A 20,550-nucleotide genomic window follows, 5' to 3' on the forward strand; every position below is an offset into this window, starting at 1 on the left:
ACCTGGTTCATTATAACGTATCAATTTTTGCCAGTCCTCATTAATTCAATATCTGTACTTTTTATACCACTTAACGTTTTTTTCTCAAGTTTCAATCTACGATTATCAGCTTATGCAATGGTCTACCACTTCCATAGTCCATTTGCTGCAACGTTCTTTCCAAGACAAGGCGAAGGTAAATATGACTTGCTCTACATTAAATATCTGCCGATTGGTGTATTTTCTGATGATGGTTAAACTGTACCATCGTATTTAACCATCTTTCTCTTAGTCTATGTTTGTGGCCACAATTCTACTCGCAGCAAACATTTTATTCAACACATTTTAATTTTGTGTGTCCCCATGTTTGTTAGAGTGATTGCGAATGTGCTTGACTCAGTCATTTATAATACTGTAGAGAAGAGCAGTCACGTCATGTAATCAGTTAGTGTGCATTTCCTCACCAGGAAAATATAAGCTGTAATTCATAGCACAGTTATTCTAAATAAATATTTTTATTTTATTATATTTATCACATTTCTGAAGGTTATTTCCTGTTTAAGGACAAATATTCATATGCATGAACAGTGTCATCATACATTGTAAGACAAGAGAATAAATTTACTGCAATCGACACTATTTGATTGACGAACAAAAGAAATGATATGTGGATAATATATAAAATGAGAATGGTGCATCACAAAATTCTTGCTTTATCCAACTAATATATTATTATAACATAGTTAAGCTTTAGAAATATTTATGCGCATGTGGTCACAAGTTCCTGGTAATAAAATTGTACATTTTATTCCATGCATGTTAAAACTTTAGGACGAGAGCATCACAACGTTAAAAGAATAGTGCTGTATTTTGATATCTATTTTTTCAACACCATATGATATTAAACTTTAATAATTAGTTGTTTCCATAAAAGAGCAACAGTGGGTCCAATACGTGGTTAAGGTTTATATACCAAGAGCTTAATATATCTCAACCATCAAATGTTTTATAAGGGTTGAAATCTATGCATACCAGCACGAAAACAATAGTTTTGGTTTTACACGTAATGACTAATCCGAATATAACAACAGAATATCCATCCTGCACGTACACGGTGTCTGTTTTCTACAGTAGCTGATGTGAATCTCTAAGCTGATAATGAAGTGAACTGAGATTACTTCGCCTCTTATTCGTTACATTATAAAACCCTGTTTTATATCTAACTTAAAATACACGATAGTACATCTTCTGCAATGATCATTGAAAACTATAAATTCTATAAATAGTAGTCCATGAATATGTGACATTTGACATTGAATATTGATGAGATACACTCTAGAGATCCTAAGATTCGAAGTGAAAAAATTAACTCCATAACGTCCATTGTTAAAAAGGTCCAAATGGCACTGTAACTTACTGACACTTCGGACAGATCACTTCGCATATTACTGGCACAAAAGTTCTTTACGCAGCCATGAACTATTGGCGCAAAATTCCTAGACTTTATTATGTACTATTGACTCTTCGAATTTGACATGGTCACATATTTTTACGAAAGACACACGTAAACCAATATATTATTCCGTAAGTAACTATATGTAGTACACATGAATATTCAAACATATTTACCACACGTATCTTTCATTTGCTAAAACACAGATATTTTAACGAAGTATTTTTCTTATAAATTAAACTAATGCTAAAAATAATTTGTTAACTTCAACTCATCGTTCGCTTTACTATTTGTCTTATATCATCAATACATATAAAATAGTGTTGATGATTTTAACAAAATATCTCTATAATGTATTTTCAGTATATAGCTACATTCTTAAAATTGTGTAGTATTTTATAGCAAATCATTATAGGAATAACGCTGTACGTTTCAACATTGAATATAACAATGTACTGAACATTGTCACAATTAGTTTAAATCACATTATTTATTTTTGTAGTGCGGTGATTATTAACATTAATATTATAATCAATTTTTCCAAATAAAATCAGTTTTCAATACAGAATAAGACAAGGAATTTTACAAAGTAAGTACAGTAAAAAATGGGGTTGTATAATTTCCTATATTCACTAAACTCGTAAAATTTACCTATTGAGAAATACATTTCAAATATAATACACGTTCGAACGATCATCAAATAAAACATTTGACAGTGAGTTTAAACGCCTGAGAAGAAAGAATCAAATCAAGTTCAAGAAGCTTCTTCGAGGAAATTAGAAGATTTTTTCAGACAAGGAACAGGAAAATGACTTCATCTTAATCAGAGGAGGGGGAGGAACATTCACCCTGTTGCAGTTATTAGCTGTTACGAGGACGTCAGTTGTTGTGCGGAAGGAACTGGTATAACGGCTTCGAGTGAAGTGGACGTTCAGTCTCGTGACTGTTTTTGTTCTCCACGTATAACAGATAAAACAGATTTGTTTCAAATCAGCCTAAGATAAGAAACAGCAATAGTCAAGTGTTAACAGCGTTTGACTTTGAATATCTAACTAAGACATTATAATTTAAATTGAAAAGCTATTTTACAATTGCACTGAACTACTCGTAGTTTAAAATAATTTATTCACAAAACAAGTACCTTGGGTGATGATGCTCTTGTTACACAGCTTTTATTGCTGAGTCACTTTTACAAATACACTTATACTTTAAACTATATTATTTATGACATTTGTCTTCAAAGTACTATGAAATATGATCATATACACACACATATATAGATATCATGTAAGAGCTTTAATATATCTAATTACTTGATCATCATACTTGAACAGTGGGAGGACAGTTATGTATAGTTAAAATCATTTTCACTTGATATTTTTGCATCCTAAGGAAAATAGCTGCTATCCAATAAACAAGGTCCTCTAACGGAAAAGCAGTAAGAAAACTGACTTATAATGCTAAAATACGAGGTTCGATTTCGCGTAATGAACACAACATATAGTCCAAAGTTGTCTTGCATTAAAAACAAGCAAGCTGAAAGCAGGATGGAAAAGTAATATTTGAAAGCTCACATAAAGAATAGTTTAACTTCATTTATAAAATAAAAAAAGTTTCGAATAGTTCTGTTGTAAATGTAATATTTCAATTTTCTTGTCTCAATGTAACATCGATTTTTCTAAACATAAGTTACAGAACGTTCTGTATGTAAAGAAAGACTAGATAGACCACTGGTAACGTAACTCCCAAAGGATGAAGTCAAATTTTATGGATATGTTTTTGCTTTTAGTGACAATAACTGAGTTACATTGAGGGTTTAGTATATTTCTGTGATGAAAGTAGATAATGCTACCAGAAAACATCATTTTAACAATTATAAAAGCTAAGTGGTCTCGGGCCTTAATAAGTTGACCTTTCAAACTCCAAATGCTGCTTAGTCGAGAGATATCCGTTTAAAGGCTTTAATACAGTTGAGCATGTGTAACGTATCACTAATGTTTTATGTACAGAGACTTAATAACGCCTGTCAAATTATTATGTTTGTCAAACGATTGCATGGATGAAATATTATCGATCGAGGTTGTGATAAATAAATATTGTGAATATAACAATTGGTCCTCGTATTATTAATTCTAATATGAGACGCGCGTCATTCCACTGCTTCAAAATTGGGATTAGATAATGTGAAGGCTTACAGCAGCATATGTCAGTCGACGTTAATGCTGATTAGCTAAATAATCAATGGTACTATTTTCCACTTTAAAAATGCTCTGCTGAATTTTATATCTTATCACTTAAATACAAAATATAGACGACAATTGTTAGAAATATGAAACCCTAAATTAGTGAAATAAAATATTTAATATGTTTATTGATTGAAAACAGAGTTGTAAATTTGGTTATCATGCTAGCATTTGATTATTTAATAAATACAGCTTTTCATTCACATAGTAAGAAAAAACGCTACGTGTTTACTCTGATTTATTTTCGTGTACATAAAAATTATCAAATATTTAACACAAAATTACCACTGAGTTATTATCTAACAACTGTTTTCGTTTTATAAATCTATAGCTGTCAAATATTGAACAGTATCACAATTGACTAATAAACACTCTAGTACACTGTTACTTTCAAGTCAGACCAGCTGGATCGAATGCAGATCAGTCTTTTTATTTTTAACCAAAATCATCGCACACTTACATTTTGAAGCTGTGGATGTATTATATAACGCTGACCGTTAAATCAAACCCAACTATTCGATTAATGGAAAGCCTATATCCAACATGATAGCCCTTTCTTTTTGTGGGCGATATAATGTTACAACCAGTCTCGCAATTCATTATTAAAGAGTAACCAATAGTTGGTAGTGAGTGATACCGCCCAGTTTTCTTCCTTCTGGTCGACATTTCGAAATCTGAACCGCAGCAAGTAGCCTTAACAGCTTTGCGACAAACGGTGAACAATAAAAGTTCCATCATCGTGAATCTGCGATAAGTTTAAAAGATGCACAACACAAAGGTTTGGTATTAGATTCCACGAGATGAACGGAACATAGATAGCCCATTTTATACGTTCACGCTAAACAACAACACCCGCTGAATGTTCCAGTAAGAAATACAAAAATATTTCAATACTAAGTAAATACGAAAATAAATCAAATGAAGTTTAGTTACACTTTGGAACATTCACACCATATAGTTCTTACATACTGATAGATTTAAAGTGATCGTTCCTGTCAAGAAAACACTAGTAGAACATTGTGTTTTCAGGTTTTGTTATTTAACTGAATTTTGCTGAACGAGTAAGAACCTTTGCTTAAAGTTGTTGCAAAGGTATCTCATATTTCTAGACATTTTTTTTGAGCTTTGATTTGTTTTGAATTTCGAGGATAGATCGCTACTGGAGGATTATATGCACTAGCTGTCCCTAATTTAGCAGTGATAGACTAGATGGAAGACGGCTAGTGAACACTACCCGCCACAAGCTATTGGGCAATTATTTTAACAATTAATAATTGGATTGAGTCCCATTAAAGTGCCCCCACTGCTGAAACAATGAGTATATGGGTAGTTGAACCCGCGATCTGCAGATTACGAGCTGAGCCCCTCCCGACAACCATATTGAGCTAGTGTGTAACTGGCAAAAGGATGCAGGTTGTTTAAAAGGAAACGAGTCACCAGTATCAAAATAGCTAGGACACAGCTCTTCTGGAAGTAATATAACAAATACAACAAAGTAACTGGCCTTTATCTGCTGTAACCCGGGCAAGGAAAGCCTAACCATGCACATTCAGCAAAACAGAAACAACTGAAGGTACGTCTTGGGTTACGTCGTTTGCAGCGGGCATTGGATTTATATCAGTAGAGGAGCAGATGAACTGGTTTCTTCTCCTCACATTTTTTTCTTGTTGTTTTTTTGATAATCGACTGTCACTTCCCATGATCGATTCTAGAGAGCAATAATGATGTCTTACCCTAGAGATTTGACAAACTTCAGGAAGCCCGGCCTTTAGACATCAAATCTAAGCAAAATTTAATTTCCATAAAAGCTCAAATAATATCAAAATTGTGACAAGGGTTTAGGTTTAAAAAATCTCTGAAATTCTGAAAAAAAATATTTTTAGCGTGAATGAGAACCTCAAGTACTCAGAAACTTTTGCTTCTCGCTTCTCTTCACCCTATTTTAAAAGATTAGTTTTTGATATATGTATATCAACTTGGCGAAAAATAATGATTTTACTGAAATATGATATACATTTGCCGAAACGTTGTTTTCTCTCCAAAAAACGTTTATCAAGTTAGCATTTGTTGTGGGTAATAGTATAATAAAATCGGAATTTAAAAAAATTGAAGCCATTTTGAAGATAAGCATTCCGACAAACTTGGGGGAAAATAGTGAGTCTAGTTTACTGAGGATTTTAGGAGTGACTATTTTAAAAATGGTCTGGCATGGTCAAGCGCGTAAGGCGTGCGACTCGTAATTCGAGAGTCGTGGGTTCGCGCCCGCGTCGCACCAAACATGCTCGCCCTCCCAGCCGTGGGGGCGTTATAATGTGACGGTCAATCCCACTATTCGTTGGTAAAGGAGTAGCCCAAAAAATTGGCGGTGGGTGGTGATGACTAGCTGCCTTCCCTCTAGTCTTACACTGCTAAATTAGGGACGGCTCGGTGCAGTGGGCTAACAACCTACTCACTTAAATACTTGTTGAAGAATCCGCAAGCGATTGCGGCCCTATGTTCCTAGATGGAATCTAATGGTGATAACTAACTAACTAATACTAAAAATGGGTTAAACCTTTTAAATTCTGATCACTTAGTTTCTATCACCTTAATGATAAACATCAGAAGATAAATGTTAATAATAGAGATAAAACATCCAAGCTGTATCAAGTACAACACCAAATACATTAAAATACAATACATGTTTCTGACCAGAAGAATGTTAATCTAATTTTAGTTATACTAAATCTGATACAGATCATTATCACCGATGTTATCATCCAAATACTAAAGGTCATGAGGCTGGCTGGGCTTCGATACGTAAAGTTAAGTTGAACAAGAAACAGTGCACTTCACTGAAACAAAGCGAATTAAAACAGTACAAGTAGGTTATACTTGCAATAATACATTAGAATTAGACCTATTATATATTTAAACACTACATTATTTTAAATGACATTCAAACTCCACTATTCGATCAGACAAGAGGTAATTCTAAATAACAAATAATTTCTTATTTAATTTTTCATCTTTTACGCATGGGTACGTAGACGATCTTATACATGTAACAAATAAACACAGCATCCAGAGAGAATAATCTGGTCGTACCACACTGGTATATCGGTAAGTTTACGGATTTACAACACTAAAATCAGGGGCTCAATTTTCCTCGGTTGACTCACTAGATAGCCCATGTGGCTTTGCTATGAGAAAAACACACACACAGATAGATTATATAATATAATTAGTTAAAGTAATAGAGATATCTTAAATAATAGCAACTAACATAGCATAAGAAACTGAACTAATTAATTGAAATTATACGAGTAAATATAATAATAAATATATTGCAACACAGAACAAATAATTTTAAAAATTCCAAGAGTTAAATTCACTCAGTTAATCCAATGTAAATTATTGGGGCTATGCAGTGCTCTTGCCTAGAAGAGACAAAGAGGTATCATTCAGGGTTAGTTACAAACGTCTAATTAATAAAGTTTTTAGGATTGGTTTCAAACGTCAAATTAATAAAATCCCTTCTTATTGACAATTATTTTGTATTTACCCCAAAACCATCTGGCCAGGTGATAAGGCATTCGAATCGTATCCCCGTCACACCAAACATGCTCGCCCTTTCAATAGTCGGGGCACTATGTGACGGCTAAACCCATTATTTATTGGTAAAAAAGCAACCCAAGAGGTGACGGGGGATGATGGTGATGGCTAGCTGTCTACCCTCTTGTCTTATATTACTCAATTGGCAGGTAGACTTGGTGTAACTTTGCTCGAAATTCAAAAACAAACCAAAGCCATGTGTAAATGGTTACCTCGCTTTAAAGAATTATTTCAGTAGAGACCGAACGAACATTGTAGATGACGAAAAATTTATTAATTGAATATTTGGAACAAAGTCTAATAATTTGTTTTTGTTTTCATTTCACACCCATCAATATTAAATAACATATCAGATAATTTTGTACATAAATATTTTTACGTCACATCACAATATATGAGGCGTCTTAGACCATAAAGCACATTATGGAGTGTAAGAAAATTTTTAAAAATATAATTCTGCTTGTACTTAAGCTAAAGAATATATACTTAAAGTACATGTAACAGCCAAATCTAATGCTAATTTCATCACGTAAATAAACTAAGTGAAGCGTTTAAGAAACTATAGTAATACAAGCACTCAAAGAGGAATCTGACTATTTTACAATTATTTATAGCTATACTTTCCACATCGCTGTTAGCATGTTTTTAAAGAAGGTTTTGTTTGTGGCATTGCACTTTGTTTTTATGATGTACATAGAACAATAATGAATTCCTTAAGTAGGCGTGGTGGACGAAACAGTTACGGTAACATTACCAGTTTGATAGTTTTTTTTTTCTACGTACAAATTCCATAAAAAAAGAATAATGTTTCTTTTCATTTCCGACAAAATGTACCACAAATACATAAGAATACTAATTTCAAACTGCTCTGAACGAAGGTCCCCAAAGGGTAATTACAATGTGTTTGTGAACATAAAGTAAAACCTTTAAAAAACTCATTCGATGAAGGAAAGTTATATATGTATGTATATATATATACGTACATATAATATATATTTTTTCTGTGTACTGTTAATTTGATGGGTGTAGAATACCATCTACGTGGGTATACATAAAAGTTGAAAAGTAAACTTAAGAATTGTTTATTCTCTAACTGACTAGTGGAATTTTATTATCTATCTCACAATGCAACAATAACTTCATAAAGCGACGCACGTTCTACGTCAGTAGTAGTAAGTAGGAGAGTCATGATCTCTGCAGCTACAATCACGTCAAGGTAACCACGCCCAGTTCACTTACGGTGATAAAAATACAATTAACACAGGTAAATTACCTAACAGAAATATCGCCTTTAAATGCAGATGAAAAACGTTTAATTATGTTTTGTAACGATTGTATTTTATACTTTTATCAAAAGTTACAAATGCTCACGAGGCTCAGCTATAAATGAATTAATGAATCAGCTTGATTTTAAGTGTTTTGAATTTTGTGCAAAGCTACACGAGAGCTATCTGCGTGGGTATGATGTAAGTGATATCAAGATAAGTACTAAGATGTTAACTTAATTGTCTCAGAGACTTAGAAATTTTACACCATTACGAAGCTGAAGATTATGCAATTTTTGATAACTTGCACCTTTTTTTAAGTATTATTGTAGCAATAATAATGGTTTAAATGATTTAGTAATACTAAGATGTCGAGATGGACACAACAATTAGGTACAATAACAATAACAAAAATTACACAGATTGTAAGATGATTTTCACACATTTCTCATAAATATTTCAAATTAGGGATGTGCACAAATAGTATTTTAATTTATTTTCTCAGCAGCATATCTGTTTCCAGAAAACACTTCGTTATTATTTTTACCTTGCGATCGATGGCACTATTTTAAACATGTGTTCACCAATGACACTGACCAATGTCAAGGGTGAATTGGCACAAAGCAACTGGGATATCTGCATCAATAGACACTAAACAACCAACCAACTTATTTGATATGCAACACTAAGCATTTAATGTTAGGGTTTGAAACGCCAAAAGCCAGTAAGTAATTAAACGGAAAGTTTGAACAATAAATAATTAAAGATTTTGCTTTGGAGCTTAAGGTTGTTTATTTATGAAGCGTGTAAAATACTCCACTATGCACTGAGCAAACTCTGAACAGATAAAATGGTAATAAACCTTATAGCGTGTAAAGATCTCTTGTCATATTATTATGAATGACTGCTAATCGAATTGTGTACTAACCGTTAAAATAGTAGTACAATCGTGCAGTATATTATGTTTTAAGTATAATTTACCAATTACAAATTAAGTAGTATATGTATATATAAACCATTATATTTTACAGCCAGTAAACATCAATTTCAGAAATTAATCTCATTTTCAGCGCTAATAAACAACTACATTTATACACAAGTATTGATGTAAATTCGACCATGATTAAGCAGAGAACAATACGTTAACAGTATTTATTGGTTTTAGTTTATTATTTCTCTGGAAATGTTTGTAAAAAAAAAAAGCTATTTAACAAAATAATAAACGCAGCACACTGACAGCCATAGCACGGATATCATTAATCAGAACTCATTTTGCAAAATTTAGGCTGTTTGAGCTATAAGGAATTAATAAGAACAGGTGTTTTACTAACTGATCCTAATAGCTGAAAAATACTGCATGGATTTCTCGTGACACCACAGTATGTCTGCGGAATTGAAACGTTAGTACCGAGTTTCGATAACTGTGGTGGGAAGAGCACATATATCCCGTAGTATAGCTTAGTTATTAAGTATAAACAAACAGTCCCCTGAAATCAATTACCAAATCTATCCTTAAGCGTTCACGTGCAATGTTACATACAAGTACGAAAGCTTTATTTCCACCTTTCATCATGCCGCCCAGACGTTAACAGGACTGTGTTATCACTGCAGCTAGTCAACAAGGTTACTTATTGTGCTTTTTTAAAGTATTACATGAAAGCAAATGGCTTCTGCTTCGTTTAGTTTTCTGATTTATTGTTCGCGTAAGCAAAACAAACACAGCGCGGTTTGACCAGAAATGATTATTTAAGGTAGAGGGAAAAACGACTTATTATTTATAGAAGACTATCTAATCAGAAATGTTTACATTTGTTCGTAATGAAATCACCTATTTAATGGAGGACGGATAATGTTAGCCAGAAATGAAAAGTGAATATTATAATAAGATGTTCGTGTGTGTAAATATAAGAAAAAATAAATAAACTCATGATTAATGTGAAAATCAATATTTCTTCTAATATTACGGGTACTAGCGTTTTAGCTGAAGACATTTACGTGCTACGCTGATAAGAGTTTAATAAAAATCGTAGAAATCACGAGGCTTTTTCCATTGTTTATTATCTTAACATTTTAAGTGTCGCTATAACATCAATTACGCTTTTTATGCACGCATAAATTTACCACTACTATAAATCCTTTTTACACTGTGCCCTTTAGAAAATACTTGAAAGAAAAATCATTTACACTTACATACATATTTCTTGATACTGCATATCGCACAAGTTAGTTTTCAGATATGCAACATACAGAATTTATCAACTCGAGAGGCTCCGATGAAAAGAAAAATCGGCCTGTCATGCCCAGGTGGGTTAAGGCGTTCGACTCATAATCTGAGGGTCGCGGGTTCGAATTCCTATCGCACCAAACATTCTCGCCCTTTTACCCGTGGGAGCGTTATAATACGATTGTCATCCCACTCTTAGTTGGTGAAAGAGTAGCCCAAGAGTTAGCGATGAGTGGTGATGACTAGCTGCCTTCACTCTAGTCTTACACTGCTAAATAAGAGATGGATAACGCAGATAGCCTTCATGTAGCTTTGCACGAAATTCATAAACAAACAAACTGATTAAAATTATTTTATAGAATGATGTACTTTTTTTAAAAAAACTGAAACATTATCTTTCTAATAATCCAGTTTAACCACTTCTATGTGAATACATGGCGATTTATTCAAGGAATACTGTGTAGAAATAAAAATTATTTATAAGAAACTTATTTCAGTACACTGTTATAAATATATGTTAATTGTTACTCACTCGCTTAAAATGATAAAAATGTTTTGTCAGCCATTTATAAATATTAATGTTTCTATTTTTTTTCTCTATTTGTTGGTGGCGTATTTTCACAATACACAAAGATGCAACTCTCTACTTTGTTAGACTTTCACTACTCCAGAAAGTCATTATAGACATTTCTGCCCTTAATAACATAGAAATATTCAATCACAATTTTGACATACAATTGTACTAAGATTAAAGATTTCAACCGAATTCCATGACTTGCTTGGAACACTAAACAACGCAATAAATCCACAAGGTATTTTGGGTTGACGGCAGCTAACTCAATGCTCCCTCTACAGCTTCAGTTATATCTGATTAAACAAGTTACTGCATTTCCAACATAAAGCATAACTGAAATTAATTATCTTAATTTACATATACTTATAATACTGACGCTAAACAACTCAGTATTCACTCATAATCTACTTCTATATGCTGATAAAAAGAACAACAAATCATTACACACTATAACCCTGTTCCTACTAAATAATCGACTCAGTGATACTACCAACCTACCTCTACAAATAGTAAAAAAAATTAATATTTGTTCTCCACTTGCCTCTAATGACATATAAATGTCAAACAAACAATTTAAAACACCCTCTAAAATTTCTTTTACTGGCAAAAAGTCAGTGGAATACAGTATTTACACTTTCTTTTTCTGACATTAAACAACAAAATACGACCCTTATAGCTGTCTCTATCAATAATGTTTTACACAATACTGCTTGTACATCCACTTCCTTTTAAATACCATAAAAAAAGAATACTAAATCTGCATTTGTCCTTAGAGGCAGAAAGCCTCCATACAGCCTCACATGTGCATTTACTAACACTAAACAAATCTATACAGCATCTAAACCTATTCACACTGATAATAAAATGCTTTTTTTTTCAGCCGCGACAAATCGGCTCGAGCTATTTTTTTCTCTAATATACAAACTATTAGTTCATAGCTTCATCCTCTCTTGCCTGATGGGCCCGGCATGGCCAAGCGTGTTAAGGCGTGCGACTCGTAATCTGAGGGTCGCGGGTTCGCATCCCCCGTCACGCTAAACATACTCGCCCTTTGAGCCGTTGGGGCGTTATAATGTGACGGTCAATCCCACTATTCGTTGGTAAAAGAGGAGCGCAAGGAGTTGGCGGTGGGTGGTGATGACTAGCTGCCTTCCCTCTAGTCTTACACTGCTAAATTAGGGACGGCTTGCACAGATAGCCCTCGAGTAGTTTTGTGCGAACTTCAAAGTAACAAACAAACGAACAAACTTGCCTGATGTTAGATCTAATTAGAGTTTTATATTCAGAAGTTAAATCCTTTCGACTGATGTATTTGATCACGCCCCTAAGGTCTAATAGATTAATTTACTCGTATCTTGTCTTGAAGAATTTCAAGTGCCGCGAGTATTTAAGATAACCTAGAAATAAAAGGCGCTGTATCCAGTAGCTTGTAGCGTCGTAAGTCATCGTTATACAACCCTATACAGTTTATCACATGTCCATCATATTTGATTTCCTATTCAAATTGACTATCTACTAGTCCAGCCTTCTATATTTATGATTTTAGTTTCTCTCGTTTCTGTAATTATGAGTTTAACTCCACTTTAAAAATGCATCCTTGTTTTTAATCTTATAGAATGGCTAAAGGCCTATTTTCGAGTTTTTAGGTTCAGTCATAGAAAAACTAACGATGTTTTAACGATATAGCAGTTGAACAAAACAGAATAATTTCAAAAAAAACTTTCAAGTATTTCTACAATTGCTTATTCTGTTATTTGTTCGTTGTTGTGAAAAATAATGCTGTGAACACCTGTGAAAGAAGAAACAGGAGTTGTATTTATAAAATGGCACAAAACTGTTTTCTACTCCAACATATATATATATATATATTTAATAGTTTTCCTTTTATAAAACACCTTTACATGTTAAATTAGAGTGATAATAGATTGGGAAAACTACATATTTTATCCAAGTTGTACAACAGTAAAATTTGAAAGAATATTTTAGAGAGCAAAGATCAGAATATCTTTAGTTGCCCAACCAGTTAGATATGTTAGTCCCCCCAAACCAGTTAGATATGTTAATCTCCCACTTACTGTGGAAAGCAGTAATAAAATTACTGAACCGCTGAGTAATTTATTGTATATTGTTTTGAAAGTACTTAGATATGAAGGTATATATATCAAAGGCAGTAAATATTTTGTAATTCAGGTACCTAAAAATATGAAACTACTTCGCATTATTTTAGATTAAAATGGCTCACTAATTCAATTACTAACTGCTTCTCACTGTGTCTAATGATTCAGTTAAATAAATGGCTTACATGCTAGTAATATGTTTCCATGAAAGTAAAACGCTTTATTTCTGTTTAAAGCTACACGAGAATTACCTGCGTTACACATTCCTAATTTGCAGTTTAACACTAGAGCGGAGGCATCTAGTCACCACTACTCACCACTAACTCATGGGCTACTCTTTTACCAACGAATAGTGGGCTTGAATGTAACATTACAACTCTCCCACGGCTGAAAGGGCGAGCATGTTTGGTGTAGCAAAGATTCGAACCCGCGACCCTCATATTGCGAGTCGAGCGCTCTAATCACCTGGCCATGGATCAGAAGTACAGAAATTATTGATGTCGAGAAATTCTTTTAATTGTAATTCCCAAAATGCAATTTCTCTTTTAAAAAGTTCCACTCGAAGAATTGCGTGTTGAAAAAAACTACTAACCTGAGTCTAAGAGTTAATAGATGTAGGTATCATATTACAAATTCGAAACATTTTTTCTCCTAATTAAGTACACATTTTTATTTCTGTAATTCCAATTAATTTAACGGATTGAATGACCCTCTTTTAAGATTTTCTTTTCTCGGAATTTTAATGAAAAGAAGAAACGACTAATTTAAAAACACTTCCCTGAATTGGAATGTTTGTGGTTTTCGCAAAGCCATAATGGGCTATCTGTTGTGTCTGTAGTAAAGATTCGAACGATTAATTTTATAGTTGTAAGCCCATAAACATACAGCTCCCCTACCAGGACAGAATTTGAACGGAAAGTCGTTAAGAAGTGAGTTGCTAATAAAATAGTTTATTTATTGTAAAGCAGAAAACTACACAATTTACAATTTGTAATGTACCCCCACAAGTATTGAATCCCGATTGTTTATGTTACAAGTCCGTAGATTCACCGCTAAGCCTCTGGAAGGAGAGGGCTACTGATAGTGAGCCTGGAATTTTTGCTCGTACATGAAGGATTAATGTCATTTAGGATAAACTAAATAAAGCTTTTTAAATAACATTAATATCTGTAATATGTGTATTTTGTGTAGTCTATTGCAATTTTGTCGTTAACGTCAAAAATATTTTATTGTTGATTTTCATTTAAGGATTCGTTTTAAACAAACTTGTATAGTTAATTTTTGTTTAAACTATAGATCTTTAGACTTCAATATTTTTACTTTTCAAAACGTGTTGAGATATTTTCTGCATTTTATAGATCTTATACTGCAGAGTACCCTGTGCTTTGAAACCGGTATAATAATAAATAACAATTTGGAAAACATAGAGTCGAATGTAGTTACATATATAAATGGGTGTGTCTGATGGTCATATTTGTGTGTTATAAATCCTAAAGAAAAGAACGTAGAACTCTAAAACTTTGCACACAAGCTAAGTTGGCCCTGAGGGTGTGAAGTTGGGTATCATTACTCATTCATCTACGTGCGCGAGTGCATATTTTGTGAAGTAAGCTAAAACACACGTAGAAACGAATGTGTGACCGCCGTAACTAAGAAGAACGAATCTAGAAACCTTAAATTTTGCACATCTACTAAGTGAACCATGAGGATGTGCAAGTGGGTATCATTATTCCATGTGCATGTGCGCATCTTATTATGAGGCAAGCTATCAACAAACCACTATAGAAAAGTAAATGTGATTGCCCTAGACCTAAGAGGAAAGACCCTATAAACCTGAAATTTTGAACCCATTTTAAGTGGACCTTGAGAATGTGCACCTGGATATTACTCATAATGAGGCAAATCAACAGAAAAACACATAGAAGATCAGCGTTTTCTTACATTACTAATAGAAATACAGATAGACAAGCATATGGGTTAGTGCACGCGTGTAAAAAAAGAAGTGGTTTCTTATATAATAAATTTTAATATATAGAAAAGTCAGTGCGTTGTGATATAAATGCGTTCAAACAGTGGTTTTTATGTCATGTTGCTTAGCAACAAAAGTATTTGGTTATATGTTTTTGCTAAAATTGGTTCAGAATACATACACTAGCATATTCAAATAGAACGAAGCTGGGAACTTTTACTAGTACATACATATAAAAAGATAATATGCAACCCTTGATTAGTCAATTACGAAAGAACAATAAAAGAAGTTAAAGTGACTGAATGTGTAAACTATAAGACTGGATTAAACAAAGCACTACTGAGGGTATATATTGACTTGCTCATGGTAATTTTATAAAACTTATTTTATACTTTAACTTAATATAGTAAATATTCTCAAAAGTGATGCTAGGTATGTACACATACTTTAACTACTGTAAGTGAATATTATATCTTATTATTGTCTTTATACTAAATACTAGCAAGTAAAACCTAATATCAGATTTCTCACCTCTACAAGAAACAGCTGGTTGTTTAGACTACTAGTAAAAAAATGTATATTTTGTTACCTTGAAATTCTCACTCATGAAACAGTAAATGATCGGATTCACGAAGCTGTTGGCCATGGAAAACCAATGGCAACAAAAGAAGGAAACAACAAAAGCTAAGTATTCTCCCTGGCTGCTAACAACAGTGAAGTCTTCCTTGAAATATATTAACATGTTGAAAATATGAATCGGAAGCCAGCAAACAGCAAAAAGCAGGACAACAACAGCCAACATCTTGATAACCTGAAAAATATAGACTGCTGTGTTCATAAACCTTCATTGAAATGAGAAGTTTTCGCTTCGATGTATGTGTGTTGATCACAAAATTCAGAAACTTTCAGTCAATAAGACTAAGTGTATTGTCTGGCTAAAACTAGAACGTAATTAAGTTTTTTTGTTTTTTTTTATCTACCTCAACTGAAATAGAAAACATCTTTTTATACGACATTATTGTTCATACAGTAACAAGAAGTAATATTAGATTTCTAGCAACTAACTTCAATGCTTCCACTATGAAAAATACGCCATCAATATTATTTTTTGTATATAATTTCAAAACCATTACCTACTAATTCTGTATCAAAAAAGCATTTGGTCTTTCTCATTTTAACGTATTTTATTTTATCATAGCTTTGGTATGAAAAAGACCAGCTGAAAGTAAGTGTGAAGGTAATATTACTACAAATATGTTATAATAAAAATGATTTACGTCAGATATTCAACATTAGAATAAAGCATATTTTCTCTCTTAGTTACTGTTAAAATTTCATTACTGAGGGAGACATCTGTTTGCATATTTATCCGAGAGGCTAATTTCACAGAGCAGTTTAAATGACTAAGTATTTCAAGAAATACTTCGTTATTCAGGCGAATAATCCTAACTAAGTCTAATAAGAGATGTTAAAAAATATTCATGTTGTCAGTCAAGAAAACGATTAAGTGTGCAATGTTAATTAAAATAAAAAGATATATATAAATATATATACGTATATATTATAAATTCAACTTATTTTCCTATATAACAAATATATACATCCTTGTTCAAGTACATAAACCAGACGAAGTTATTACACAGTAGACCTTACCTTGGTCTTAGATTGATATTGTTGGCTGTCTCGCATGTTATGAGCGTTCCCTGAGCACTGTGCTTCCACATTTTAAGCCTATGGTAGCATACGCATAGGATAAAACCAGCAAAGGAAGTAAAAACGTCATAGCGAATACAACAACCGTGTACAGCTGAAAAAAAGATGAAGATTGTACAAGTAAAACAAATATACTCTCAGGTATCTGATACAAATTCTAAGAAATAAAAAATGCATAGACAGCATTAATGTGGCAGCTATAGTGTTGTTGAAATACTACTTTTATTCACAACAGTCTAAGAGACTGAATGATGTAGCGTTAAAAATAATAAGCATAACATAATGTCTTATGTGAAGTATAATTAAATACAAGCATGCACTGTAGAAAAGCTTTACGTAATTATAATGAATATTTTAATCAGTTTGTTTGTTTCTTTTTGAATTTCACGCAAAGCTACTCGAGGGCTATTTGCGCTAGCCGTCCCTAATTTAGCAGTGTAAGACTAGAGAGAAGGCAGCTAGTCATCACCACCCACCGCCAACTCTTAGACTACTCTTTTTCTATCGAATAGTGGGATTGACTACACATTATAACGCCCCCACAGCTCAAAGGGCGAGCATGTTTGGTGCGATCGGGATGCGAACGCGCGACCCTCAGATTACGAGTCGTACGCCTTAAACAACCTGGCCATGCCGGACCTATTTTCATCAGTTAGTACCTTCTATGTTATCGATAATGTTCGACAGTAATTTCAAAGATATCTCACAAGTTCCATCTTAGTTTTGAGTCTATATAATAAGCTAAAAGTGCAAGTTAATTCTTATATCAAAAATGGTAATTAAAAATGGAGTTTAATGTATTTACAAAACATAAATACTAGTTACTTGCGTCACGTAACATCACTGCTTTCCGTGTGTAAGTTTTTGTCAACTATTTCACTTTGTTAAAATATCAAAACCCTTTCAAAACTTTCATGTCTACACTTTAATTCTGTGGTATCTTGTTTCAGGTAATAATGAATTTCTTTGTTGTATTGACTACCATAAATCTTCTATTGTACTAAGAATTTTACTAGTATATCCTAAGAACTAAAATTTAACTAAAAATACGGATGTTATAAAAAAGTTATCATGCATTACACCTATCATGCTAAACAAATTGACATCTTAGTTAGATACTTTTCTTGTGCAAAACACAAAAAATTTACATCAAAAAGAGCCCACATTAACTACAATATAAATTTCTAATTAAAGATAACTCAATTTTTTTTGCTCGTAGAAACACAATGGTGTTACGGGAAGAAAATGATAAATATAGATACGATACAATATTTTAACTGGTGTAGAGAAAATAAGAGTTAAATGGCTGTTGCAATATTTAGCCATACCTGACTGTCGAATTCACCCATTACTTCCTTGCAATCATAAAACATCTGGCCTTGCAAGTAGAAAACTTCTGCTCGTCCATATATCAACTGAACACTAGACACTCCACAAGCAACTCCCCAGATAGCAGCTATGACTACTGTTTCCTTAGATTTTGTCCACTGCAGTCCAAGAGGATACATTATGGCGTAGTATCTAAGTAAAAAAATTAAATGACAAAATGTGGTCTTTAAATGTCTTAAGTAATAAATTATCTTATATTTAATTATGTTATTTAGCAATAAACATTTTTGTGATAAGCTGCTGTTACAAAACTGGCGTATCTTTGATTTCTTGTCATAGCTTTTAGTTACAGCTATAATTAAGTCACAATGAAATAAAACGTATCTAAACAACATCATTAGTCTAAAAAGAGACTTTTGCGGCAGATTTACTATTATTGCATATTTAGTTTAATATTAATGTTTTTTCAGTTAAATACCTGTTTAGAAATGTGTGTACCTGATACTGTTATATGCGTATTGCGAAATTTCCGCCTATTCACTAAATATGTAGAAGTTTTTCGAGAATATGAATCAACAATATATAAATGTATGTAAAGCCAGCATTTTTGCCTTAACTAAAATTTCTAGACTCTCCTCTCAGGCTAATAAAATTAATCAACACAACTCATCAAGAGACAAGATATATATTGCTAGTTTCTTACAAGTGGTATACTATAAACATCGTAAGTTATAACTGTAATTAACGCTCATTAATTGGGAAACTACAGATATCTTATTAGGAATGTTTATAGATTTCGAACATTACAAACCGCTTAAATTCGTATTAATATCGGACGTTATACTTTTGGGAATACATTATATAACATCAGCAGTGAAAAACTCACGTCTGATACACGAAAAGCTGACTCGCTCCCCGTTAAGTGAATTTCACATATATCAATCCGAAAGTAATTCGCTCATCGTGAACCCTTGATAAGATGTCATGAAAGTTCCGTACCAGAGGCCCGAAATGACCAGGTGGTTAAGGCACTCGACTCGTAATTTGAGGGTCGCGAGTTCGAATCCCCTTCATACCAAACATGCTCAGCCTTTCAGCCATGAGGACGGTCATTCCAAGTAATTGTTGTTGTTAAAGACGTAGACCAAGAGTTGGGGTGGGTGGTGATGACCAGCTGCCATCTTTCTAGTTTTACACTGCTTAATTAGGGAGAGCTAGCGCAGGTTGCCCACGTGTAGCTTTGCTCGAAATTCAAAACAAACCAAACCAGATAAAAACTTAATATAGTGTGTAAAACTTCTGTATATAAATCATTATTTTTAATAATTGTTTATATTCACCTCACTTCTTCACTTTAAACAAGCCAAATCAAATTACAAGAAAACTTCCACGTAAATTTAAGTAATCTTCCATGAACTAGGACGAAGAGGAACCACAATGTTCCTGACCACCCCTATTGGGGAGAGAATTCTTCAGACTTCTCTCTCTCTCAACTAAACCCCTGCCAAGTTCAAAGGGAAAGCGATTGTTTATATTAACCCTTATTTAAAATGGTATCGTTGTTTGTACATTAAAATATATTTGTATTAAGAAGATTTGTTTGATTTTGAATTTCGCGCAAAACTACATGAGTGCTATCTGCGCTATCCGTCCATAATTTAGCAGCGTAAGACTAAAGGGAAGGCAACTATTCACAACCACCCGCTGCCAACTCTTTTAGCAACGAATATTTGGATCTACCGTCACATTATAACGTTCCCGTGGCTGAGTGGGCGAGCATGTTTGATGTGACAGGGATTTAAACCCGCGACCCTCAGATTCCAAGTCCAACTCTCTAACCACCTGGCTATGCCGAGCCGTATTAAGAAGGAAAACTGTGTGTATCAATCTTGTTGGCAAACATCACAAATTTGATATATCTCTACATCTAATTAACTCCTAATTCTAAATTATAGTTTAACTCCCTTTATGCTTTTTGAAATATGATAAATAAGATAATGAATTCGAGGCTCGTCCGAGATAAATCGTAATACGTAATACTTTAAATGTATAGATGAGCTGCTTCTACACTCTATACAAAAATGCCAAAG

The 20,550-nt window shown here is 33.1% G+C and overlaps 1 protein-coding gene across 1 annotated transcript; it reads right to left on the reverse strand.

Annotated features, from left to right (window-relative positions):
- Positions 1-1,777: 1,777 nt before the first annotated feature.
- LOC143228102 (G-protein coupled receptor 83-like) lies at positions 1,778-17,116 on the reverse strand. Its single transcript, XM_076459429.1, has 3 exons — positions 17,072-17,116; positions 16,008-16,229; positions 1,778-2,427 (listed from the first exon to the last, which is right to left on the reverse strand). The coding sequence occupies exons 1-3, from the start codon at positions 17,105-17,107 to the stop codon at positions 2,209-2,211; spliced, it is 477 nt and encodes a 158-aa protein (XP_076315544.1). The 5' UTR covers positions 17,108-17,116; the 3' UTR covers positions 1,778-2,208.
- Between the last annotated feature and the right edge of the window lie 3,434 nt (positions 17,117-20,550).

The sequence above is a fragment of the Tachypleus tridentatus genome, chromosome 10 (genome assembly GCF_004210375.1).
Source record: "Tachypleus tridentatus isolate NWPU-2018 chromosome 10, ASM421037v1, whole genome shotgun sequence".
NCBI classification, from domain to species: domain Eukaryota; kingdom Metazoa; phylum Arthropoda; class Merostomata; order Xiphosura; family Limulidae; genus Tachypleus; species Tachypleus tridentatus.